Source organism: Colobus angolensis, unplaced genomic scaffold (assembly GCF_000951035.1).
Source record: "Colobus angolensis palliatus isolate OR3802 unplaced genomic scaffold, Cang.pa_1.0 Scaffold62, whole genome shotgun sequence".
Classification (NCBI taxonomy): domain Eukaryota; kingdom Metazoa; phylum Chordata; class Mammalia; order Primates; family Cercopithecidae; genus Colobus; species Colobus angolensis.
The window spans coordinates 6,582,802-6,610,026 of NW_012119821.1; the positions used below are offsets into that span (position 1 = coordinate 6,582,802).

The 27,225-nt window shown below is 34.2% G+C and overlaps 1 protein-coding gene across 2 annotated transcripts in view; it reads left to right on the plus strand.

Moving 5' to 3' along the window:
• Nucleotides 1–26,185, plus strand: part of DMXL1 (Dmx-like 1) — a 172,455-nt gene extending 146,270 nt beyond the window's left edge. For both annotated transcript variants that reach the window (XM_011963676.1, XM_011963677.1), the window contains 7 exons: nt 2,134–2,194; nt 10,649–10,776; nt 14,909–15,001; nt 16,666–16,757; nt 18,070–18,122; nt 21,490–21,707; nt 24,085–26,185. In XM_011963676.1, the coding sequence (XP_011819066.1) occupies nt 2,134–2,194; nt 10,649–10,776; nt 14,909–15,001; nt 16,666–16,757; nt 18,070–18,122; nt 21,490–21,707; nt 24,085–24,309 (870 nt within the window). In that variant the 3' untranslated portion in view covers nt 24,310–26,185. The remainder of the gene's footprint in view (nt 1–2,133; nt 2,195–10,648; nt 10,777–14,908; nt 15,002–16,665; nt 16,758–18,069; nt 18,123–21,489; nt 21,708–24,084) is intronic.
• The last annotated feature ends 1,040 nt before the right edge of the window (nt 26,186–27,225 follow it).

Genomic DNA, 27,225 nt, shown 5'->3' on the forward strand with positions numbered 1-27,225 from the left:
CAGCTTCAGAGATTACTTTCTTGCTGGTCTCTTCCTCCTTCTATTCTTTACACAGCAGCAGCCAGTTACTGTTTTCTAAAACATCATTGAGATTGTCATTCACTTTCTAAAAAATTTCAGATTTCCCAATACAACTTTTAAATAACATTAATATGGCCCTACAGAATTTAACGTGCCATCTCACCTCCCTTTATTCTACATCTGATTCTCTTTGCTGTAGTTACACTGGCTTCTTTCTGTCTCTTGAATGTATTAAGCTCATGGTCATGTCAGGAGCCCTTGCCTTCCCTTCTGCTTAAAATGCTGCATCCCTCTGTTTTACCATTCACATCTCAACTCAAATCCCCCCAGATTTCCCTGGCTTCCCTAATTAAGGCATTTGCCCCTACCCACTCTCTACCCCCACTCAACTTATATTTTATCATCTTTCTCATCCCTAGCACTTACCAGTTATTGAAATTATTCATTATTTAGTTGTCTTTTTTTTTTGAGATGGAGTCTTGCTCTTTTGCCCAGTCTCTAGTGCAGTGGCACAATCTTGGCTCATTGCAACCTCCGCCCCCTAGGTTCAAGCAGTTCTCCTGCCTCACCCTCCCTAGTAGCTGGGATTACAGACATGCACTACCATGCCCGGCTAATTTTTGTATTTTTAGTAGAGATTGGGTTTTGCCATGTTGGCCAGGCTGATCTTGAACTCCTGGCCTCAAGTGATGCACCCGCCTTGTTCTCCCAAAATGCTGGGATTACAGGTATGAGCCACCGTGCCCTGCCTTAAGTTGTCCTTTTTATATGCCCTGGAATCTAAGCTCTTTGAGAACTTGGATTCTGCCTGTCTTGCAGATTGATGATTTCTAACTAGAATGGTATTGGACGTATAGTAGGTGTTCAGAAAAATGTGTTTATACTCCAAAGCTTTGTAATACAGAAATCTACCCTAGGCATAACACTAAGGATTGAGTTTTCTTCCTACCTAAATCTTAGAAGGTCATCTTTTTATTTTGAATAATTGTGATTTGTTAACATAAGGGTTGGGATTGCCTCACTCTACCCTCAACAGAAAGACACTAGTAGAATAAGGTTGTTCTTTTTTATGTGGGTCTTCTAAAATAATGATTTTACGTATTCTACATACGCTTTCAGAAACTTTTTAAAACCTGTGTTTGTGTATTTTTTTACTCATGGTTCTCCTGTGAATATTAAAAAAGAAGACAAAAGCAAGATAGGAACCTTCAAGAATTTCTTTAAGAAGAACATGGGATTTAAATATGAAGTTTACTAAACAGAAGTCATATGCAGCAGGTTTTTATTTTTTCTAGAGAATTGATAAAATATTTTCTTAATCCTTTCAGTTTATCAAATGATAAAAATTAATAGCAAAAAAAAACAATCATTATGACTAGCTTCTGCTATTTTGGAGTATAACTGCATCCATATATGTGTTTCAGTTTTTTTATCCCTCACCTTTTCTCTGGCCTAGTCTCTGTCCTCCCTACCAACTCCGCACCTTCTCCACAACTTTAGGCTAATTGAACCATTTAAAATCCAAAAGAATAACAATAACAAAATCTACCTGAGACTGATGCTACAAACTTAAGATAACATATATTTGTAGTTATGATGCTATGTAAATAGGAAATGTTATATAAATTTTTAGTTTAATTTTATGTATTTGTTTTACTCTTATTTGACAGGCTAGTTAAATTATTCAAAGCATAACGTTAAAATGAGTAAACACATAGTTCCAAACTATCAGTTTTTAAATCTATTTAATTTTAATCTTCTTTTATTTTCACATGCTCCTGTCTTTTAAACTTATACTATTCAAGATTATTACTGAATAATAAACTTAATGGGATCAGAAAAGAATTGACAAGAAAGGAGGGAAGACTAAATTCTTGAGAGGAATTTATCTTTAGATCCTAGTCAGTAATGCCCAATGCCCAAAATATATGTACAAATATAAGAGCTGCACTATTAAATCTCTATTATCATGTTTAGTATTTTTCGCACCCATAATGATCGTTATGAACTCACGTAAAAATAAATACATGAATGTTATTTGAATTTCCTGTCACAATTTACATGTTTAATCCTTTTTATTGTGGCTGTAAAATAATTTTTCTATTTTACCAGATGATTAAGAAAGCCATTAATAATGTTAGAAGAATGACTTCTCATCCAACTCTTCCTTACTGTAAGTTGAATAATAATTAGCAATTGTCCTTTCTTATTCTTAAACCTATTTTTGGTAATTTTATTATAGGAAATGTATGGGAACCTTTTTGTTTTCATTGAAAGCATCTATTAGACTTTTTTTCTAGAGAATATTTGCCAGCAAATAGAATCTTGATTTCAAAACTAGGTAAAAATAGAAAAAGATATTTCCCTAAAAGAGAAGACTGATTTAATGAAGTACATTTTCTGGCGTTTTGACTACCAATCGAAATTTGCGACTACCAATACACAAAATTTGTGTATTTCTAAGTTAACACATTTTATCTTTGAACATTTCTGGATTTCTTTGATCATGCTAAATTATAGTGAATAAATATTTTAATAATAGAACCACTGCCAACCTTTATTACATAAGCCACAACCATACCTCGATTATTTATTACCTCGTTATACTCAGTTTGTATTTTATTACTTTTTTTCAGTTTGTCTTTTATGAGACACATTAATAGTAAACATAGGAAGTTGTTATTAGTAAGTTTTTATATTCTAAGGCAGAATATATTTGTTTTCAGTTAATCTTCCTAGGAATCTCAAAAGTTTCTCTTCCTTCAACCAAGAACTTAATTAATGGGGAATTTATTGGAGGTATTGATTCTGGTGTGTTGGAGTCAATACTCACTGGTGTGTGAGTATTCCAATTTTTAACATTTTTTTTTTAAGTTATGCCCTTCGTCAAGTTGTCCTACATAGTAACAAGAATAGTGCATGTTAATTAATGAGTATTCATGTCCCCCCAGTTTAATAGCCTATTAAAAACTTTAGAAACTTTTGTCTTGGGAGATATTCTGATAAAATGCAGTTAACAAAATCAGTATTCTTTTCTGCTTCATTTACGATAAATGCTCAAAGACTCTATTATCAAAGTTGTATACTCTGTACAAAGAAAGGCTTAAGAGAACCATGTATGTATATTGAAGGGAATAACATCTGTTACTTATGCTAGAGGTATAAAATAATATAAAAAATTGTCTGTTTTCACTATGTCAGATTTATTCATCACTAGAAGTGTGTATTTTTTACCCACAAGTTTAATGTGAAGTGAGAACTAAAAAACAGTCATGAAGCCTGTAGTGTTAAGGAGTCAAAATGTGTTTTATCTATAAAATTTAAATATTACTCCACATCAAGAAATACTTGATACTGCTTAAAACTACCCTATTCTATGCAGTCTGGTTTGGAAGTTTTCTGAGATACTGAAGGGACCTCATTTTTCTCTCAATCCCATACCATGTGTCCTGGCAAGTGTACCCTATACCTCAAGCCCATAAACTTTAAAGTGTCCACCCTCGAAGCTTCAAAGGTTCAATGGACCTATTGTCAGAGGTGTTAGACAGCATCAGTTACTGCTGCTGCTGTCTTGAGAGATAAGTACTTTCTCTGTTTAGAGAACTGCTGTAACTAGCAGATAAGACACCTGGAAAATTAAAAGCTAATTTAATTACTGGATTTTTTTTCCAGTATATCTTTTCATGTCACAAACATAATATAATATATTATGTCCCACAGATAATAATTTAGTTTGACAACAAACACTTTTCGTGTTGTGAAAATGTTATGAGACAGGATTTTTTTTAAATACTAGTCTGAAGTTCAGATACGTCAGGATAGCTGTTTTCTTTCCTTGGAATAGATCTTTTGAAAAATCCTTAAACAACTTTTTAGAAGTTAGCCTAGTACATTTATAATTTTTTGAGTAGAAAACACACTGTTTCTTTATACTGTTGTGTACACTTCTGATACCAGATGTGTTGGCTTTTGTCCACCCCAAGCCATTCTCCACCTCTCCAACTACTGGCTGGGTGCCTTGTAATTGGGTTTAATTATGACACAGTCTGCCTGGAGTCAGAATCATATCCTACAGGTTAAGGGCTCAGTCCCACAAAACTGCTCCTTACTTCAGACACCAATCGCAGGTTATCAGTTGTCACCTACACACCTGACATACTGGCTATAAATCAGAGTGCCCACCGCCCCCTCCTTGGGTTGGATTAATTTGTTACACTGATTCACAGAACTTAGGGGAAACACTTTACTTATATTTATCAGTTTATTATAAAAGATAATCATAAAAGAAACAGATGAAAAGTACATAGAATGAGGTCTGTAAGACTCCTAAGCAGAGGAGCTTCTGTCCCCTTGGAGTTGGGGTGCACTACAAACCTGGCACGTGGATGTGTTCACCAGCCAAGAAACTCATCAAATCTCCTTGTTCAAGTGTTTTGATAGAACTTAATCTCCAGCTCCCTTTCCCGCCCTTTTCTGGAGGTTGGCGAGTGGCACTGAAAATTTCAATGCTTTAGGCTATCTGTGGGACCCCATCTAAGTCACTGCATTAGCGTAAATTCAGGTGCTCTTCCATGCATTTTAGTAGCTGTATGCCAGGATCCAGGGACAAAGACCAAATATATATGTTATATAAGGGATCATTTTTCCCCTTCTAAAATGTTTAATGTGTTTTCCCTTTTTAATAAGTATTTGTTGAAATCATACTACATGATAGGTTCCATATAAGCCTAGCTGAGTAAAAGTGAAGTCTGCTCTGCTGAAACATTAATAAGGAATCTCAGATAAGACTTTTAAAAACCTCTCGAGGCTCGGAAGCCAAACCAAGGACTTGCCATCTGATTTCACCTGCGATCCTGTAGATTTGGGTGAATTCCTCTTTTCTTGAGGTCCTCAGAAAATCCTGGGATTCCCTTGTCTGCCAAGAAGTGATAGTCCTTACTCTTCTGTAAGGCAACCATGTAAGGGTCTATATGTGTACAGTACCAGGCCAGGTTTCTGTTTTTTTGGGGGGTTTTTTTTCAAGATGCCTTATTTGCTCTGTCAGCCTTTGGTTCCTTAAAACTGTCTGGGTCATATCTGATTTTGTGCATAGTCTCCAATATGATATATGAGTCAAAGCCTTAGTAATATGACTGATGTTTCCAATTACGTCCTGCTCTAAGAAGGACAGGTTCTTTTTGCTTTTACTCCTGGCAAGCTGTGAAGAACAGATTCTTATTGAACTTACGCAAATAACTAGATTGCCATGAAAATAAAAATACTCACTAATAGCTTCCAAATTCTGGAGGGATCAGGTAGGGAGAAAAAGTAATTGTTTTATCTTTGTTCATGAAGGCATACTTTGCCAAATTGCCATAAACTATTGAATAACATAAGAGAAAATAAAAAAGGTTTTCTTAAATCTGGAAAGCAAAATATTAAAGAACTAGCAATGTTTCAAAACCACAATTCTTAAGAAACCATAATTTTTCTTCAGTAAGTTATTCAGCCTCTCATACTCAATTCTTGCTCAGCTTGATCTTGGTTAGCAGTTTAATGAATTTATAAGTTTTCTCCCTGAGAGTTCTGGAAGTTCTTACACTGTCCAATGATAGGATCTAAACGTTATCAGAAATCAGTACCTTTCAGAGTCTTTTCTATGAATCTCCTTGAAGACAGAGCATTTTAGGATTATAGTTACTTGCAAACACTTCCAGTGAAGATCAGGTGAAACAATAGCCATCTGTCAGTAACAAAAGACTTAACATGGCCATAGCTAAAGATCAGTTCATTATCATAATGCACAATAGACAAGTAAATTTGATTGCTTCTGTGGCATACAATATTTTAACAGAATAACTGAAAGTATGGCTGTAACATTATACCAGAACATATCAGATTTTTAGAAACTTCACACAATTTCTGGAATACTTATCTAATATCATATACCCATACAAATATAAGAAGGTATCACCTTTATTTGACAATGCTTCCCATGCAATTTAACATATCAATTAAGCCTAATTAGTTTTAACAAAGCCTAATTATTATAACATTCTTCTTTTTAGAGGGAGAGAGAACAAATTTTTTTGAGATATTCCAAGGGCCCTTTGGAAACTCGCAAAGTTAGAGTGAGGTCAAAAGTACTTCATTTTTAATGTATTTTTGGGAAATTTGTCAAAAATACCGAACGGTTTAAAACACTTGATTATCATAAGATTTCTGTGGAAAAATATTTAACCAGAGTGATAATTTAAATACTTCACAGGCAAATACAGAAAGTTACATTGTTGTAGAAAAATCCTTAGCTATTTTAATGTTGTAGGAAAAAACCTTAGCTATTTTAATATTGAAATATAGCTAATTTAGTAATAATGTTAATATTAACATTAAGCCTTAGGTAATCAAAGACCTAAAAAGACATGAAGCACAGGAAATTATCTTGATGAAACAAAATCTCTGCTGGGTGCGGTGGCTCATGCCTGTAATCCCAGCTCTCAGGGAGGCAGAGGTGGGAGGATAGCTTGAGTCCAGGAGTTTGAGACCTGCCTGGGCAATATAGGGAGACCCCGTTCTCTACAATAAAGAGGAAAAAAAAAAAGACAAAGAAACAAAATCTCGATTTTGTAGTCAGCTTGCTTAAAAGGTAAAGGAAAACCTTTCACAATCTCTTGTCAAGAGAAAACCAATACTGCAGTAAAACTTTGCACCAATGTACTTCTGATATTAAGACTCATCATTCTTTTAATAACATATATAAATACATATTAGCCAGCTTGGCCATACATAACATTGTTTTTCCAAATTCCTCTTACACAAACCTTCTATAGCATTCTTGTATCCATTCATATTTTGTTCTGTACTCTTCCTCTTTCCTAGTATGGAACAGTCTGCTTTAGTACAAAAATTATTCTTTTTCCCATAAGAAAAACATCCTTCACACCACATAGCTTCACATTCCAAAAACATCTTACTTTCCTGACATACAAAATTATTTATTTCAGTAGTTTAAATTACATATATTGATTAGAATTCTTAACTGTTAGTGATGTTAGTTTCTAGTGAAAACTAGGTAATAAGCAGTTGTGCACTGTCAGTCACACCAGCATTCTATAGACTAGCAAATCTATACTCTTTCATAATTTACAGAAGCATGTTCTTTTTCATAGTATAGTTTTTCAGTGTGTCACAGGACACGTTTACTAACAGACCCAAATATCTTTATTCTTCTGTAATAAGAAGCCAAAAGTAGATAAACTTATATTTAGCAATTAATGTTTTAGTATTTTATGTAATTTGGAAGTTATCTAGATATTCAATTAATATCCATCATTTAATTTAACTTAATGAAATACTAAGGGTATAAGTTGTCAAAGGGATTTGGAAAACTGTTTTGAAGTAGACATAACACCAGACAAGGCCAGCCATCAAGTTCGTTATTATTTATTTTTTGCTAACAAATTTTGTAACAAAGACAACGTGAGTGTATTTGACTAGTAAGCATAAGTAAAATAAAAGATATATATCACATTATATTTAGTGCTGGTAACTCTAAGGATATGCCTGCTTTAATTAAACCAACAAACTTAAATTAGCTTTCATTTACCAAAGATTATCTGACATCAGATGGGCTTGAAAAACATTTGGGTCTGTTTCTGTCTTTCTAAAAGTTTAGGGAATACTTAATTTATATAAGTGCTTATTTTTCTTTAAACCCATTATATATAATTATTAAAAATTTTGACAATACCATCTGGTAATAGAAAAATATCACATATATTTAACATATATATAGTCATACACAAACATACAGGCAGAAGCAGATTCTATAGTTTTCATTCTAAATTTTAGTGATCTGCCAGATATAAAATGTCAAACTCAGTAGTTTATAAAAAGGATATCTGGGCCGGGCACAGTGGCTCACGCCTGTAATCCCAGCACTTTGGGAAGCCAAGGCGGGCAGATCACAAGGTTGGGAGTTTGAGACCAGCCTGGCTAACATGGTAAAACCCCATCTGTACTAAAAATACAAAAAATTAGCTAGGCATGGTGGCATGCACCTGTAGTCGCATCTACTCAGGAAGCTGAGGCAGGAGAATCCCTTTAACCCAGGAGGCGGAGGTTGTAGTGAGCCAAGATTGTACCATTGCACTTCAGCTTGGGCAGCAGAACGAGACTCTGTCTCAAAAATAGATAGATAGATAAATAAATAAATAATAAATAAAAAGGATATCTGGATCCAAATTGTGTTCCTGAAAATGGGACAAGATTACCCACCCAGATTGCTAAAACTTTACTAGTATTTGTGGAAGAAGACTTTTAAGATTTCTCATTTGTCTTTTGTGAATACTCTTTTAGAGAGACAATTTGCAGTTCATTTAGTCTTCTAGTAGCCTCCGCATACCAATCAAAAAATGCCTCCCACTGTTTGTGAAGCATTAGAGATTCCCTTTTATTTAGTGCTTCCTGTAGATGGACAATTTTGTGTAAGTTAAAAACTTCCCTGTTGTGGCCACCATAATTCTAAATTGTCTTTGGTAAATATACTCATTTCTCTAGGAAAGCACAGGGTCTGGGTCCATAATGTTTATACATAAAATTAGCTAGAGTTCCAGTTGGAGGAGTTCTTGAATTCCTTAAATTCAGAAGAACCCATGATTTCTTGTCCTAAAATCTTATCTACCTGAGGCCTCTTACTGGACCCAATCCAGTCAGGTTCAGTCTGACTTCCAGAGCCGATCTGGATGGAAAATGCTTAAAGGGTAAAAGTTGCAGGTTTCAGCTCAAGTGGTAACCTTCAAATGCACAATGAGAAACAGTAAGCACAAGGGGCCTACTGGGAGGTACCTGTGCCCTGGTTACTTGTTGCTCCTGGAGGTCATCATCAGGGGATCTCCTTCCTGTTCCTCTGCTGAGAACTCTTAAAACATAGGCACATTAAAATTTTAATGAGTTTATTTGAGCATTTAGCTCAAATTCATGAATTGGGCAACACCAGACCAGAAGCGATCAAGGCTTCACCGAGGTGGCATGAGGGGAAAACTTTTATAAAGTGTTCAAGGAAGCAAAACAAAGACAATATTTGATTGGTTACAGTGGAAAGTCCTTAGTTAGAAGTTAGTTGGGAGTTTCTAATTGATAAGAGTCTAGTTAGAAGTTAGTTGGTGGTTTTTGATTGGTTAAGCTTAAGCTTCATTCTACTGTTTACATTGAATTGAGTTTTGATTTGCTCATATAGGCACACAAGGCCCTGGAGCTGTCTTAGCCTAATAGCCTCCCAATTAATTTCTTTATTTTATTTTTTAAAAGAGACTGGGTCTCATTGTGTTGCCCAGGCAGGAGTTTTATGGCTACTTACAGCACAATCAAGGAACACTACAGCTTTGAACTCCTGGGCTCAAGTGATTCTTCTGCCTCAGTCACCTGAGTAGGACTATAGGTGTGTGCCACCAAACCCAGCTCTTAATTTTTAACATCATAAAATAATAATAGAAAAGTTCAGTGATTTTTTTTTTTAGTACAGCTACCCCAATTTATTTTTCTGATTAAGCTATGCAAGCGCATTGGGGGAAAGGGAGTAGAGCCAGTCAAATACCTAGTCTCAAAAAACTCTATCCACTGCCCAATGATAAAACATTTCAAACCCATCGAAGTTCATTTATTTTAAATATTTGATAAGGAATGAGGGAAACTTGACTGATATGTGGCTAGCAAGTGCTAGATGTTTTATATAAATGTAATTTTTTACTACCTCCATACCACATTAATACTGATAATTATACTCTATAAATTGAGTGTTATATGATAGGCATATTTCTGAGTGATCTCATTTACTACTCACAACTGTCCAGTGACTTATATATCATTAGTCCCTTTTTACAGGAAGGAATAGTCTCAGAGAGATTAAGTAAATATCGTGGTATAACACAAATAATAAATGGCAAAGTGAAGAATTAATAGTCATTAGCTTATTCATATTTATCAGTGAAACAAGAAGTCAGGTGCAGTGACACATTCCTATAAATCCCAGCCTCTTAGAGGCTGAAGTGGAAGGGTCACTTGAGGCCAGGAGTTAAAGACCAGCCTGGGCAACATTGCAAGACCCTGTCTCTAAAAAAAAACAAAAATTAACTACAAAATTAAAAAATAAACATAATACATATTTGATATATTAGGCCAATCAGGATAACTTAGAACTGATTTTTTTCTTTAGCATGGCATTTAAAACCTTCTTTAATCTGATTTTTTTTCAAAGAAAAATGTATACACATTTAAACATTAATAGTATGATAAGGATTGGTTCTACCTAAGAATTTGTTATAATGAGTAATACATAATTTATTATAAAAAATAAAAGGCTATTAAGACATCACTGAGATAACTTTAAAGGGAAATAAAATTTATAGAGCTGTGATCTAAATGTTCCTATTGTATTTGAGGATGTGTTCTTAGTCAAATGAAAATGTATTGTGTAACTATTTTTATGATGAGTATTCAACTGAAATTTCATACAAAGGTAAATTTGTATAAATTGACTGATTTATTTCCTAGATGTTTCTTTCATAAAGATTTTCACATTGGATTAGGAAATAACTTTTCCCAAAGATTCTTGAAATAAATATGCAATTTTTGCCTTCTTGTAATGCAGATCTGACAGGAGCTCAAGATGGAAGTGTAAGAATGTTTGAATGGGGCCATTCTCAACAAATAACCTGTTTTCGATCTGGTGGCAATTCAAGAGTTACAAGAATGAGATTTAACTATCAGGGAAATAAGGTATTATATAAAAATGTAAATGGTAAAAATAATTTATTGTGTTGGAGGTTTATAAATATCACTAGTTTGGGTTTCTGAAAAGAACAGCTCAGTGGGTAGTAGTAAAGTATTCATCTATATGGATTTTTTAAAATTCTTCTGAAAGAACACTTCACTTGTTCTTCATGGAAGTATGTTATATAGGTGTCCATTAAAACTCATTTAAGTGATTCTTAATGACCAAACGATTATCAATTCACCTTATATTACACACTTTTTATTATTAAATGCTCCTACTCTCTTTATCCCTTGGAACCTACTCAACGTGTGATCCAGCAGCAAGTAACATCTAGAGCTTATTATAAATGCATATTATTATTCCTTCTCCAGATGTACTGAATTACTATCCACATTTTAACCTGATATTGTTGTGATTGTACAAATATTAAAGTTTTTTAAGAGGAAGGGGTACTGCTCCAGAACAGAACATCAGCAAACTACATCCTAGCCGCCTGTTTTATAAATAAAGTTTTATTGGACCACAGTTACCCCCATTCATTATTTTTCTTTGGCTACTTCCTACTACAACAGCATACATAGTTCAGGAGGACAAAGACCTTATAGCTGGCAAAATAAAATATTATATGGCCACCTAAGAAAAAGTTTGCCAGCCCTGCTCTAGAGCATCGTTTACTGTCTTCACTTCTCATAATCCTACTTTGTTCAAACTGCCCCCGCTTTTGATGTTAGACAGCAATCTTTTATTGAACAGTACTCCTTGTGAAGCAGGGCTAATTCAGAGGCAGTGCCACCCACAGCCAGCCCAAACTGCCTCTTTTTGCTCCTAATATCTTATTAGCCCTTTACAAAATGATTAAAGGGTAAATCAATCTTCATTTTGTTTTCAGGGCCATGCTTCACCAAAAATTACTCTCACAGACTCTAACTGATGGTTTACCTTGCCTTTTCTTTCCCCTCAGCCTCCCAACCTTAAAATTCTCACACGTTCCTTTTATCATTGTGTGCTGCAGCCTTTTTTGTCTACCATGTTTGTCACATGCCTGTATTTTCATTTCACAAAAGTCAATATAGTTTTATGTAGTTGTGAAACAAAATTTTGAGAGCTTGTTCCTTAATACCAGTTAGCAACATTCTTAGCTTCTTAATGGGAAATTAAGGGAACTTAGTACAGAAGCCTTTACAATTCTACTGTATTTTCAGTTGTATTCTCTATCAGTATGCTTTTTGTGGTCATGCATTTCCACTTTGGTTGTCAGTTTTATATTGCTCCTAACTAATCTCTATACCCGAACCCTTATCTCTCTAATGCATCTTGCCAACATATTATATAACAAAAAACATAGTTACATGATTACAATATAGATAAAATCATGTTATTATTTTTTTCAAGAACCCTTTAAGGCTCCTCATGTCAAATTCTTTAACAAGTATTTAAGACCTTCTATAATGTGACTTTATTTTTCAGCTTTAACACTCACTACAGCCTTCTGCGTAGGCCATTTTAAGGCACAAAAAACTGCTTGTCTTTGCCTGCCCAGGTATCTTTGACAGGCAGCCAACTTACTATTCATTCACCTTAGCCTTGATGAAGTCTAATAGCACAGCCCCTAAGCATGCTATCTCTTCTAGTAGGGAAGCCTCTTAAGGTAAATGGAAGAGATGACCCACACTATATCACAATAATTCTGATGAATTTGATATTCAATTATGAATAGAAATACAGTGCCAAAAGCCAGTGAATATTTCAGAAAAACTAAGTGTCTGGAAAGGGGTATTAAGCAGAATAAATAATAAATAACCTATGAGGACTAATTCCTCAGAGATTCAAGAATATATTACATTTATAAAACAGGAACAGACTAGCATTAAACAAGGACAGTAGGAGAACAGAAAAGAGTTATTGGAAATTAAAAATATGATTCCCCAAAATGTGGTCAGTGGGGGAACTACTTACTAGAAAAGCTGAACGGCAGAATAGAAATAGTTAAAAATCGGGTTTCTTGCTGGGAAGCACAAATTAAGAAATTATCCCATGATGATAATAATTTAGGAAATATTTCAGAAGAAAAAATGAAGGAAAAACAGTAGTCAAAGGAATAATAGATATTTCCCCAAAGCAAAGAATAGAATATTATAAGAGGAACGGCCTACCAAGTATTGAGAAACAACACATACCTGCACACATCCTGTTTGTATATCTTTTGGTTTTTAGAGTTAAAGAGAGAATCCTATAAGGTTCTAAAAAGGAGTGAGAATGAAAATGGTTACTTACAACCCACATCCTACCCTGCCACTAAATGTCATTGGCCTATTACAAATAGATAGGAGAACAGTATTCACAGAATTCCGATGGACAAGGAATGGGAACTGTCGATGTCCATCCAAATTATTGTTCAAATTTGCTGGCAAAATAAACATATTTTTAGGTATACAGAGACTTAACACATTCTATGTGTATACCCTTTCTGAAGAACATACCTAGATCTACTCCAGAAAATGTAAGATAAACTAGAAAAAGGAATAGACCTGGGAAAATATTATTAACAAATATAAAAACAATAGGTTAAATATTCATAATATTCATCCTATCAGTCAAATTTTTTATAAGACAAATAATAGAGAAATAGATAAAAGATATTAACAGTTTACCAAGAAACTATGCCTGGCCAGTAGCCCTCAACCCTCACTAATAATTGAAGAAATGCAAATAAAATGAGACTTATTTTTGTCTGCATAAAATTAACAAGTATTTTAGATTTTAATAATACCCGATGTTAACTAAAGTGTAAGAAAAATGACTATCAATTTATATTACCACATAGGATTTAATTTTGGCATAGTCTGTTAATTTTAAGTGATGCTCTTTAACAAAACTTTCCCATTTCTAGATGTCTATCCTACATAATTATGCAAAAGTATGTGTATATATAGGAATGTTCAAAGCAGCCCTTTTTATATTACAGAAAATTGAAAATGATATGTTTTAAATTATAAAACCACTATACAGTGTAATACTACACACAGCACAAGAATGAGCTAAATGTATGTGTATTTACATGGGAAAGACAGTTACAATAAATCAAAAATGTAATTGTGTAATGGCATTATTATGATCCCATTTTTTTAATGCTATATTGTGAATTTTTGAATATTCATAGAAACAAATCTGAAAGGAAACACATAAAATTGTTGACAGATGTTAGGTCTAGAGGCAGAGGAGGGTAGGAGTCCAAAACAGACATTTGTTTTATTTTATATACTTTATAATAAGCTGCATTATGACCGGGCACGGTGGCTCACTCCTGTAATCCCAGCACTTTGGGAGGCCGAGGCAGGCAGATCACAAGGTCAGGAGATCGAGACCATCCTGGCTAACACAGTGAAACCCCGTCTCTACTGAAAATATAAAAAATTAGCCGGGTGTGGTGGCGGGCAGCTGTAGTCCCAGTCACTCAGGAGGCTGAGGCAGGAGAATGGCGTGAACCTAGGAAGCGGAGGTTGCAGTGAGCCAAGATCGCGCCACTGCCCTCCAGCCTGGGCAACAGAGACTCCATCTCAAAAAAATAAGAATAATAATAATAACAATAAGCTGCATTCTTTTTATAATCAAAGGGAAGAATTTTTGCTGTCTTATCCTTCAAGATCTGTATCACATACCTCCCTTACTGGATTATTTTGACATCTTACCAATCAGAGTTTCCCTGAGCTCCCATAGAGGAATTATTTTACTTTGGTAATCCTTACATTATTTTACTTTGTACTCTTGTTCATGTGTTTTCCTTATTGTTTGTTTCTGAAAGTCCTTATTTTGTCTTTTTGGAAATGAACAGTTTTCTTTCTTATATATGATAAAGTTCTGTCATTTAGCATAATCTATTAATCCAGTATCCTATTTTTGTAATATTTATAGAGAATATATAGACTGATGTTTGTTCTCTTTATGTCCACCCTGGGATTTTTAAAGTAGTAGCTGAATGGTTTTCTGAAATAGATCCATGTGTAGGTGAAGTGAAAAATCAGATGACATACAATCTAGTGTTTAAGAGTCAAAATATGAGTATCACACTGAGGGTAAGGATAAATATATTTTTATATTTATATTAAATACTTTTAAATATTTTCTTTCTCTAAGTTTGGGATAGTTGATGCTGATGGATATTTAAGTCTGTATCAAACAAACTGGAAATGTTGTCCAGTTACTGGAAGCATGCCTAAGCCATACCTGGTAAGCCAAGAATTTCTACCTTTAAATAGAATTTGAATTTTCATTTTAAATAAGCCAAGAATATGTATTTGAGACAAGAATTATAGAACTAATAAATAAAATGTAGTCCTGTGTTCTCACTTTACTGTAAGATTCTGTCCTTGTGTTATGTGAAAATTACTCTGTGAAGCATAAAATTCCTTAGTCTCTGGTAATTTGGAAAGTTGACATGTATAGAAGCAACACGATGCTCCCAGATACCTATATATCCTGTGGATTACTACAACCCTTTTCTAAGCTCACTAAGCTGGTTATTATATTATGCCTAAATAGAATGATTACCAGACCAATGCGTCTGGTTATTTTTCTGCGATTATCTCTTATGAACAAACAAAGTGAAAAGGACATCCTATAGCTGGTGCTGTTGTTATTTTCCAGTTCATCTCTTTTTTTAACAGCATATTGATATATCTGTATTCAGGACTATGCAGGCTTTTATGAACTTTCTATGGCTTCATAGAATACTGAATTTGTATTTTATATTCTTCAGTGAAGCCCTTTATTAGGACTAAGCAATTCCTATCAGAAAAAAGTTAAGAATATAGATTAATCGCTTCTTGGCTTTTTGGCTAGGATCAAATGAAGAATATCGGTTAAGATTCTGGTAATTTACCCAAGGTTAATTGCTAGAATACAGTACTGATCTTAGTAAACGCAAGCAAGCATGGGAGGATTGATTAGGGTACCTTGAAAGAATATTAATACTGTTTCTCATATTTTTATTAAGCCTAAAGATTTAGATGTATAAGTTTATGTTCTCTAAGGGACTGTTTTTTTTTTTTTTTTAACTTTTAAAAAAATAAATTGGTTTAAATTGTGAATGAGTGGCTTTTGGAGATTAAGAGGATTTTGTCTGTTTTAAGGATACATAATCTAGCACAGCTCCAGTAGTGTTCCAGGGGAAATGGGCAGGTGGCTCAAAGGAATAATCTTTGGTGTGGTGATTTTGGGATACTTAAAAAAATTCATTTTTTATTAAAGAGAAATATCTAAAACATAATTTTGAAGCTTTTATAAGTGATGAAACCTCATAATTAAGTGTTCGGTAGAATACTGAAAAATGGTATATGTTTTCTAATTTTGATAACTATTAGTAATTTTTTTCATGTACTTGAATTTTTAAAAGCTTAAATATTTTTGAAAAATACATGTCAGTTATTTAAGAAAGATAATTAAGTCTAGTGTCATCTAAAATTCTAGTTTCTATATTCTAAAACAAAAATTTTCACTATGCTAGGGGAAAATCTTTAAGTTTAACCTCCTTATGTTTTCCTTTGAACTTTTGGTTGAACAAAAGCAAAGAGATTCATAACAGGTCATGATATGTGCAGCCTACTTAAATAGTTCAGGAAAAGTGTGTGTATGTGTGGGTGTCTACAAATATGAAAGAGAAGTAGAAGCAAAACCAATGTGCCAAAATGTTAAAAAGTTGCTGCATCTGGGGAAAAGGTATATGAAAGTTCTCTGTATTACTTTTACAATTTTTCTAAAGTTCAAAGGAAAAAAAATGATACAGAGGATTTAAGAAAGCCAGAAACTACATGATCACTTTTTGAATAATACATTTGCCTGGTTATGACATTTTTAGTGAGAGCAGTAACATGTATTGTTTGTAACCATTCCAGACTTGGCAGTGTCATAACAAAACAGCCAATGATTTTGTCTTCGTTAGTTCCTCCTCTCTGATAGCTACAGCTGGTCTTTCAACTGACAATAGGTAAGAGATGATAGCTAAAATTGAAGTATGAGAAAGTATAGCTGAACTTTGTTTTATTGTTTCTGTCCTTGTGTTTCACAAAAGTTTACTTACGGCTTTAGATACAGTATTTTTATTCTAAAAACTATTATTTACTGGCCATGTTATTCCAGCCCCACCCCCAAAAGCTGTGGTTGTAAGAAAGTGTCATCTCCTGCTCTAATGTCTGTCTGCCTCTTTTGATTTCTGTCATATAACTGAGTTCTGAGATCAAGGCCCACTGAGTTTGCTTAGCTTTTATATTTATCCATAAGGCCTCACTTTGCGCTAGAAACAGGATTTTAAGACTATAGATTCTTCAGCTCGTCTTCCGTAGATATTTCTTAATGTATGTTGGTCCCCACACACAGTAGAAATAAATTTTCTTTGTGCTCAAGAAAATTCAGCATCTCTCCTATTATGTATGTCAGTCCAACTGTTAGAGAATCAGTGATTACAAAAAGAAGTTTCCATGTTCAGCCTTCATACATTATTATTTGTAAATGCTTGTTAATCTAAAGTTACTCAAATTTTTAAGCTATAATAGTAGTTTTACATTTTCTGTAAGAATTGTGGGTCGGGCACGGTGGCTCATGCTTGTAAGCCCAGCACTTTGGGAGGCCGAGGTGGGCGGATCACTTGAGGCCAGCAATTTGAGACCATACTGGCCAACATGGTTAAACCACATCTCTACTAAAAATACAAAAAATTAACCAGGCGTAGTGGCGAGTGCCTGTAATCCCAGCTACTCAGGGGGCTGGGGCAGGAGAATAGCTTGAACCTGGGAGGCGCAGGTTGCAGTGAGCCAAGACCACGTCGTTGCACTCTAGCCTGGGCGACAAGAGTGCAAAACTCCATCTCAAATGTGGCCAGAGCATGGTGGCTCATGCCTGTAATCCCAGCGCCTTGGCAGGCTGAGGCAGGGGGATTACTTCAGCCCAGGAGTTTGAGACCAGCCTGGGCAATATAGGGAGACCCCATCTCTACAAAAAATTTTAAAAATTAGCCAGACATGGTGGCACACATCTGTAGTCCCAGTTACTCAGGACACTGAGGTGGGAGGATTGCTTGAGCCCATAAGATCAAGGCTGCAGTGAGCCAAGATTCCACTACTGCTCCCTTTTTTTATATAAAAATTAATGTCATATAAATTTGTTGGTTACTTGTATTTGTTGCTTTTATAAATTTAAGAACCTTCTGTGATAGCAAGGTTTAGTCACACAGTTATATATGACATATTTTTTATTCTGTTAACTTTTTGTGTCACTCAGAAGTAATCTTTTTTTTTTTCCAGAAACGTATGTTTGTGGGATACTCTTGTAGCACCTGCCAATAGTTTAGTCCATGGTAAGTTTTCAAAGCATTTTATAACTTTTGAAAGTCAGGAAATTCATAAGCTAAATATTATTTATAAATGGATTTGTTACTAATGACACATATATTTATTAACCCATGAGATTTATTTTGCCCATGATGGCAGGATTTGAAAGCAAAAAGTTGCAATATACATAATTAACTCTTCACTATACCTTGATGGGGGGCATTGGGACATAGATAATATAAAAATCATTTGTCTTTACTTTGAATCTGATAGCCACAAGTTATTGTAAACATGATGTAAACTCAATATTATGTCCCCTCTCACCACTCCTATTCAGCATTGCACTGGAAGTCCTAGCTAATGCAGTAACACAATAATAGGAAATAAAATGTATATAAGTGGAAGGGAAGAAATAAAACTGTCTTTATTCACAGAAGACATAATTTTCTATAAAATATCCCAAAGAATCTACAAAAGAAACTCATAAGTATAGCAAGGTCCCAGGATACAAGGCCAGTATACAGTTGTCCCTTGAACAACATAGGGATTGGGATGCTGACCCCTGCACAGTTGAAAATTCTCATATAATTTTTTATTCCCCCCAGAATTTAACTACTAATAGCCTAGTGTTTACTGGATACCTTATTAATAATATAGTCAATTAACACATGTTTTGTATATGTATTATATAGGAAGCTAGAGAAAAGAAAGTGTTATGAAAATCATAAGAGTACATATAGTAGTGTACTGTATTGATTGATACTGTAAAGTTTATGTCATCTGTTTACAAGGTGAATTATCCATCTGAAATGGCAGGCAACTACAGCTGCAGACCTCAATTTGTGGTGCATATCAAGCAATTCAACTTTTTTCTTGTAATGTCTTGACTTTTCTCTGCTTTTTGGGAACACTTCCAGCATTACTAGTGGCATGTTGTATGGTTCCCATGGTGTCATTCAAGGTTTACACTATTGCACTAAATACAATGAAGAATTCACAAGTACCACAGGAGATCACTTTTCACCGCAATGCACAGTTTACTGGAGAGAGGACCTGCCCACGTGGAAATGATTAGCATCACACAGCATTTTAAGTGTATACTTGAAACACTTAGCAGCTAACTGCAATAGCAAAAGGAGGTGGTTACTAAATTATAACAGTGATACAGTATGTACTATAATTAATTTTATGCACTTATGATTTCATACTGTCTTTATTTTTGTTTACATTTCTTGACTGTCAGTGGCACCACTTACAATCTATATTTGTGTGCGTACATTTCAATAAATTTAACTTTTTATAAAGATTTATGTATATTTTATGGTAGTAAATGATAAAATAGACTAGCATCTACATATATTTTATGCATTCATAGCATACTTTTTCTTAATTTTTTTGGTATTTCTTGGCTATGTGGGTTGTCTGCAAGTTTTTTTCAAATTATCTCAAATCTTTAAAAAATGTTCCAATATATCTATTGAATAAATCAAAGAAGATCTAAATAAATGAGTTATACTCCACATTCACAGATTAGAAGACTCAATATTCTTAAGATGTCAGTTCGTCTTGATTTCATAGGTTCAACACAATCCTAATTAAAATTCCAGCATGCTACTTTGTAGATACCAACAAACTGATTCTGAAGTTTATATGGGAAGGCAAAGGAATAGCCAACCAAATACTGGAGAAAAACACACTTGTGGGACTCACACTATACTATCTGATTTCAACACTTATAAGCTACAGTAATCAAGACATTGTGGTATTAGCTTAAGAATACACACATAGATCATGGAACAGAACGGAGAGCCCACTGATAGACTCACATATATAGTAGACTTATCTTTAATATGTCACAGAGGCAATTCAGTGGAGAAACGATAGTCTTTTCAACAAATAATGCCGGAACAATTGAGTGTCAACATATAAAAAATTGAACCCAGATACAGACCTCACCTTTCATAAAAATTAACTCAAAATGGACCATAAACCTGCATGCAATATGCAAAATAATAAAACTTCTGTAAGGAATGAATTGAATAGAAGTCAGAATAGTGATTGCTTTTGTTGGGGAGGAGAATCGACCATGAAAGGGCATGAAGTTACCTTCTGGGATGATGAAAATATTCTGTACCTTGATCTTAGTGATGGTTACACAGATGTATTCATTTGTCAGTGCTCATCAAGGTATATACTTAAAACGTGTGCATTTTCTTCTGGGAAGTTATATCTCAAAGTACTGGTCAAAGTTCCTTCTCTATAATGAATTTTATTTCAAGTCTTACAATAATAACCAAGTGCTTAGTTTATGCCATGGGCTCTACATGATCTGCATATATTAACTAATTTAATCATCAGGCAACCCTATTAGGTAGGTGATAATCTCTTTTACAAACGATGAAACTGAGACTTAAGTAATTCAGCAAAAGCACACATTTAAACCCACACAGAAACCAGGATTGAAACCTAGGCGGTCTAACTCCAGAATCCTCACTCTTCATTATGCAATATTCTCCTTAAGCTATATGCAGATTTTTTCTCTAAAATTTGTTAGGCTGGATTCTTTTTTAAAGAAAAATAGTATCATATTTTTATATTTCTGATACTGATGTGTCTTCAAATTCATGAATCTTTTCTTTTACGAGGCTTAATCTGCTGTTAATTCCATCCAGTTCCTTTTTTATCTTGAGCCTTGCTGTTTTTAATCTGTTAAATTTTGATTTAGGCCTCTCATGCCTCTACTTAACTTATAATTATACAGGACTTTTAATTTCCTTACCTACTAAGTCTGTCATCTCTGTCATTTCTGGATTAGTTTCAATTGATGGATTTTTCTTCTCCTTATGGGTTATATTTTCCTGCTTTATTACATTCCTGTTAATTTATCATTAGATGCCAAGCATTGTGAATTTTACCTCATTAAGTGCCTATTATTTTTGTATTCTGTAAATGTTCTTGAGCTTTGCTCTGGGAGAGGTCTAACTTACTTGGAAACAGTTGAATCTGGGAGACCTTGGTTAAACAGGACCAGAACAACATTTGGTCTAGGGCTGATTTTTCTCCATTACTGTGTCAAATGCTTCTGAGTATTCCACTGAGGCTGGTATGGAACCAGTTCAGCCAGGGTTCCTCTCCTAGTGCCATGGTCAGAAAACTCTAGGCAGTAAGCTAGGGCAGTTTTATGACCAACCCAGTTTCTTTCCCATCTCTCAGAGATCATGCTTCATTAACTTACGTCCAGTGTCTCAAAATATTGGTTTTTATATTTCATTTGATTTTTTAATTGTTTCAAGCAGGAGAGCAAATCTGGTCTGTTATTTCACCTTAGCCAAAAGCCAGAAGTCTATGTCTTTTATTGTTAAGTGCTTTTTTTTTTTTTTAATTTACTTTCAGCTTTTACCTGCCATGACAATGGAGCCACAGTTTTAGCATATGCTCCAAAACATCAGCTACTAATATCAGGTGGCAGAAAAGGTTTTACATATGCATTTGACCTTTGTCAACGACAACAGAGGCAGCTTTTCCAGAGCCATGATTCTCCTGTTAAAGCCATTGCTGTTGATCCAACTGAAGAGTACTTTGTTACAGGATCTGCCGAAGGCAATATAAAGGTAAACACAGTTGATGCCACATCTACAAAATGAAAAGAAATCTTCAGAAACCTTAGCTCTTTAATCATGTCGATGACATCAGTCTATTTAAATAATAGTTATATTAACTCCTTTGCAGTCAGCAATGGTAATTGCTATTTAATCTTTCAGTGAATGTAATACTATTTAACTTGAAAATTTTATATTTTTCAGTTGTTTTAAAATATGTTTAACTCATACTAAAACACCAGATTTTCCATGGATATAAACATAATTCAGATATTAGAGTTTGTCTTGACTCCATGTTCAGAGTTACATAAATGTACTTGATTTCCAGGGGCTGAGAAGTGTATTGATAATTTTCTTTTATCCTGCATTGTTCCCCGTTTTTTCATATATATTATTATCCAGTCACTCAGTGCCTAATTCAAGAATGGTGGATAAACCTTGCCTTTAACAGTCTTTTTCAGAGTCCATTGTGTTGAAAACTTAAAGACAGGTTGTTTAAAATGTTGAGCAGCTTGTTACAAATGTTAAACAGCTTATTAAATATGTAAATTGCTGGGTCTCATCCCAGAAATACTCAGTTGATAAGTAAGTCCAAGACTCAGAGGTCTGCATTTTAATAACACATACCTAGTAATTTTAATGGAGGGTCCTTTGGCCCTGTTTGGTAATTGGTAAGTCAGTTTAGACTAATCCCTATGTTATTTTAATGATCAGCAACCCTAGAATAGAGGAGTTTATTAATTTAAGCACTTACTTAGTAGAATCAGATGGGTTTTTAGAGCCAGCAAATTATTTTCATAATTCTCATCCAGGAAAAGACTAGAATTATGGAAGTTTTAAAAGGCTTTTTCTTAAAATCAAATATATACCAACAGAATTATTTTCCTTTAGTTTGAAACTGCTTTCTTATTTGAACTGTCTAGTTTAGAATATGCCATAGTTAGGTTGGTTCTTTTTTTTTTTTGAGACAGAGTCTTGCTCTGTCGCCAGGCTGGAGCACAGTGGTACAATCTCTGCTCACTGCAACCTCTGCCTCCCGGGTTCAAGCGATTTCCCTGCCTCTGCTTCCTGAGTAGCTGGGACTACAGGTGTGCGCCACTACGCCCTGCTAATTTTTTGCATTTTAGTAGAGATGGGGTTTCACCATGTTGGCCAGGATGGTCTCGATCTCCTGACCTCATGATCCGCCTGCCTCTGCCTCCCAAAGTGCTGGGATTACAGGCATGAGCCACCACGCCCAGCCTAGATTGGTTCTTTAGTTTGTACTTTGATCCTGTGGTTTATTGTTTAATCAAGGTTAAAAAAAAAAAAAAGACTTGAAAATATACAATGTATTCGGAAGCCCTAATTTAACAAATTCATGGGTGGGGTAGTATGAATTTATGAATTTCTTAGAGTAAATAAACATTTAAAAAAATGATCTCCAATAAAACCAGAAAATAAGTTGGTTTCGCTAAACCTAATATAGATGTCCTGAAAGCATTTAAGTTCTTCACATAAGTAAAGATGCTTATAATTTGCTTTACAAACAGACACATTTATTTTGATAAGGGCTGGAAATACAAAATCTTAGTAAATTAAGTATCCTGAAATTGTAATAATTGACTTTGTCTTATAGTTAAAATATAGCTTTGCCTGGTCAGAGGGCCTCTACATGTCAAGTACTTACCTCTTCCCAGCTCTTCTCATCCCTGGTGAACATTCAATAATATAAAGAAGAGATTACCTTAATGTACAACTATACAGCAAAAGCTCTGCTAAGAGATAGGAAACCTTGATTTTAATCACTATAGTTTACAAGTTTCTGTAGCATTGTATATTTAACCTCCTTGTTACCTACATTGTCTCTCTTGCTGGATGAATTTTTAAGTATTTTGTGTTAAAACGATTGGTAAATTACAACACCCCATACAGAATCAAGGTGTTATGATCCTAGGCCTACACAGATTTTTCTCTATTTTTGTTTTGGAAATTCCTTACTGCACAGGGATGCAGGCCTAAAATTTTCATTTGGTTTCTTTTCTTTTTTTTTTTTTTTTCCTTTTGAGATGGAGTTTCACTCTTGTTGCCCAGGCTAGAGTGCAGTGGTGCGATCTTGGGTCACTACGAATTCCACCTCCCGGGTCCAAGCCATTCTCCTGCCTCAGCCTCCTGAGTAGCTGGGATTACAGGCGTGCGCCACCACACCTGGCTAATTTTGTATTTCTAGTAGAGATGGGGTTTCTCCATGTTGGTCAGGCTGGTCTCCAACTCCTGACCGTAGGTGGTCTGCCCGTCTCGGCCTCCCAAAGTGCTGGGATTACAGGCATGAGCCACTGCACCTGGACTCATTTGGTTTCTTAAGGTCATTATCAACCCTGATTTTCCTTTTGTTCTTAATATCTTTCAGATTTGGAGTCTCTCTACCTTTGGTCTTCTCCATACTTTTGTCAGTGAACATGCTCGGCAGTCCATTTTTAGGAATATTGGAACTGGAGTGATGCAAATTGAGACAGGGCCCGCAAATCACATTTTCTCCTGTGGAGCTGATGGAACAATGAAAATGAGAATACTGCCAGATCAGTTTAGCCCTTTAAATGAAGTGTTGAAAAATGATGTGAAGTTTATGCTATAACATTTTTACAATAAGATGTACAATTTATTACCTACATGGAAGTGGCCAGCAGATGTAATATACAGTGATCATTCTCTATGCCACAAATTAGCTAATGCTTTCTTGTTTTTATATTTATTTTATGGAGCTTTGCCCTTGATGCACTGATGCCTTAAAAATTAACAAGGTCATTCAGAAGTAGATTACATTGCCTAAAGTAGAATGTGTAAGTAATGCTGTAATAATACATATCATAGTATATTATAATCAGTATGTCATAGTGTTGAAGGTGTTTTGTTTTCTTATTGATGCTCTTCCACAGGCATCTCTGCATGAATTTCTTCCACAGTAAAAATACCTGTTTTGAAAAGGCAATTGTACGTAATACTTATCCCTTAATTCATCACACTCTCACTTCCTTTATTAGCCTTATACATCTCAAACTCTTTTCTTAATTAATGATAGACATTTGAGTAAGAATGAAAAAAATAACATCTTCATTAAAATTGTCATTGAGATGTCAGTGATAAATGAGCCAGATGGCTCATTATGTAAGGTTTTCATCAGTTTCCCCTCTGAAGCCCAAGTTATATGTATGTATACTGTGTGTGTGTATCTTACATATCTTATTTGAACTTAGTTGTATATATTAGCGAAAACTGGTTTTTCATGTGTTTTTTGTGCCATAACAACTACTGCCACCAGAATAACTTTTTTTTTTGCAACTGTGCTTTTCATTTTTAAAAAATTTTTGAATTTGCATCCTAATTTTCAAATAAGTTTCAAGGAGACTTTCAGGATTATTGTTTTAAAGATTAGATTTAGTCAAATAAGTCTTAGCAGGCAATAAAGTTTCTGTGGTGGCATATATCATATAAGACACTTAAAGTAAGTTTGTGAATTTGTCAACTTTTGGAGCATCAAACATATTTTACTTAAATTTTATTTTATCTTATTTTTAGGTGCTTTTAATCTCAAAATTCTGAAAAGCTTATAGCAGTGTTTTCAGAAACAAATGTGAAAACAGTCAAAGTAAGTAGATACTGTTTAGAAATGGAAAATGCTCTCCAGATCGACCATTAAGAGAAAATAAACTAAACCTTATATTTTATTTTTGCCAAAATATTTTATTATAAAGTATGACCAAAATATTTAAAATGCACAATGCTTTTAACTTAAATGTGCTAACCCTGTTTCTCTCTGTTTTGTGCTGTACCTTTTCTGATTCAGAATTATAGAAAACTTGATAAATACTTGATTTTAACCAATGAGACTACAGGCAGATGGGACTAAGTGTTTATGGGACAATTATATACTATTTAACTTAAATATATTTTGTTTAATAGGAAATATATAATAGCATTTTATGTAATAAAATATGGGCAATGATTATCTTGGAAATTAAAGAGTCAAAGCAAAGAAATGAAGGGCTGGTAAAATGAATTTTGTAATATCCTCAGGATACTTTTATCTTAAAAGTATGTTTGTAAATTGTATTTCAACAATTTTAAATGTGTTGAGCAAGTTGCAGTGAAAACACTGTCATTATGTAGAGAGTTTATATGCACATAATAACCTGTACCTATAAGTTGTGCAATAACCATACGTGACTATTTTGCCATGGAGAAATCTGACAGCATTGCAAACAATAATATTGTTTGATGTAGTTAACCCTAAGTTATTTTTCAGCAATTTCTTCACAAATCAAGATTCAAACAGCTTTAAATACTTTCAATGAGATAAAATATTTACTATTATGCTTATTAGAACAAAAGGTGTTAAGGATGAATAAATATTTTAATTGAGCGTTTATATGGATAATCATACATTATGTAAGCCCATATGTATTTACATCCAGAGTCATAATATTTTAAATAAACAATCATGCAGAAACTTTTTTGGGGGATATACTGTTGTTTTAAGATCTCTGCCAATTTAGCTGACTTAAAATATGTGACATTTTAAAATCAAGAATTTCTGTATTTGTATTTGGTTAATATAAGGAGGATGGAATAACTTTCCCAAATAGCCTGTTCTTTGCCACAGTCTTTTTAAGTTGATAGGTAAGCATTATTCAAGGAAGGTGGAAATAAAAATTGTTGAAATGTTGAAGTATAAAATGATGTACATATATGTAAAATTTCATTATCCACATTAATGGAATAGACACATCAAAATACATGTTTTAATTGTGTGTTTTCTAAGAATGTGGCTTTGTGATCATATAAGGATTCACAGCATTAACAAATCTTATTTTCTGAAATCTGGGATTTTTCTTAACTAAAACTGTGGAACAGTCATCTCCATCCTCCTTTCTTGCTCTTTGCCCTTGCCCTCCCTTTGAAAAAAAAAATTATTTTTTAAAAACATTGCAGAAATTTCTCACATTGGTCTCAACAATGGAAACACAATACAAAGACACATTCAAAGAAAAGCCTATACAACCTTAGGGTGGAAGTGATCTTTTTAACAAGATTGGAAACACAGACATATTTTACTTAATAAAAAATGTAAATGTCACACGGCAGGGACCACAGTCAAAGTTAAAACAACAAGTCGACTAGAAGAAGGATTTGTATAGTGATAGGAAACACGCCAGTGCTCCTGTGTACAAAGAGAGCTATTGGAGAAGTGGTCAGACTGTGAATAAGCAACTCACAGAACAGGACCTTGAAAAAGGCAACAGATATCAAGTATGTTCATCTTCATTATAAGGGCTAATGGAATGTTTTTTAAAAAGTATTATTGTAATACTAGTTTTTATCAGATTGGTTTAAGATTACATAGTGACAACATCCATTTTGGTGAAGATGCAGGGAAATTGGCAGAAACATTGCTGACAAAGTTATCTGGGTGTGAATTAAAATCGAGTACACATAACTTTCAGTAAACAACTTTCTGAGAAATTATAAAAATAAAAGTATCCATGCGCAAAAA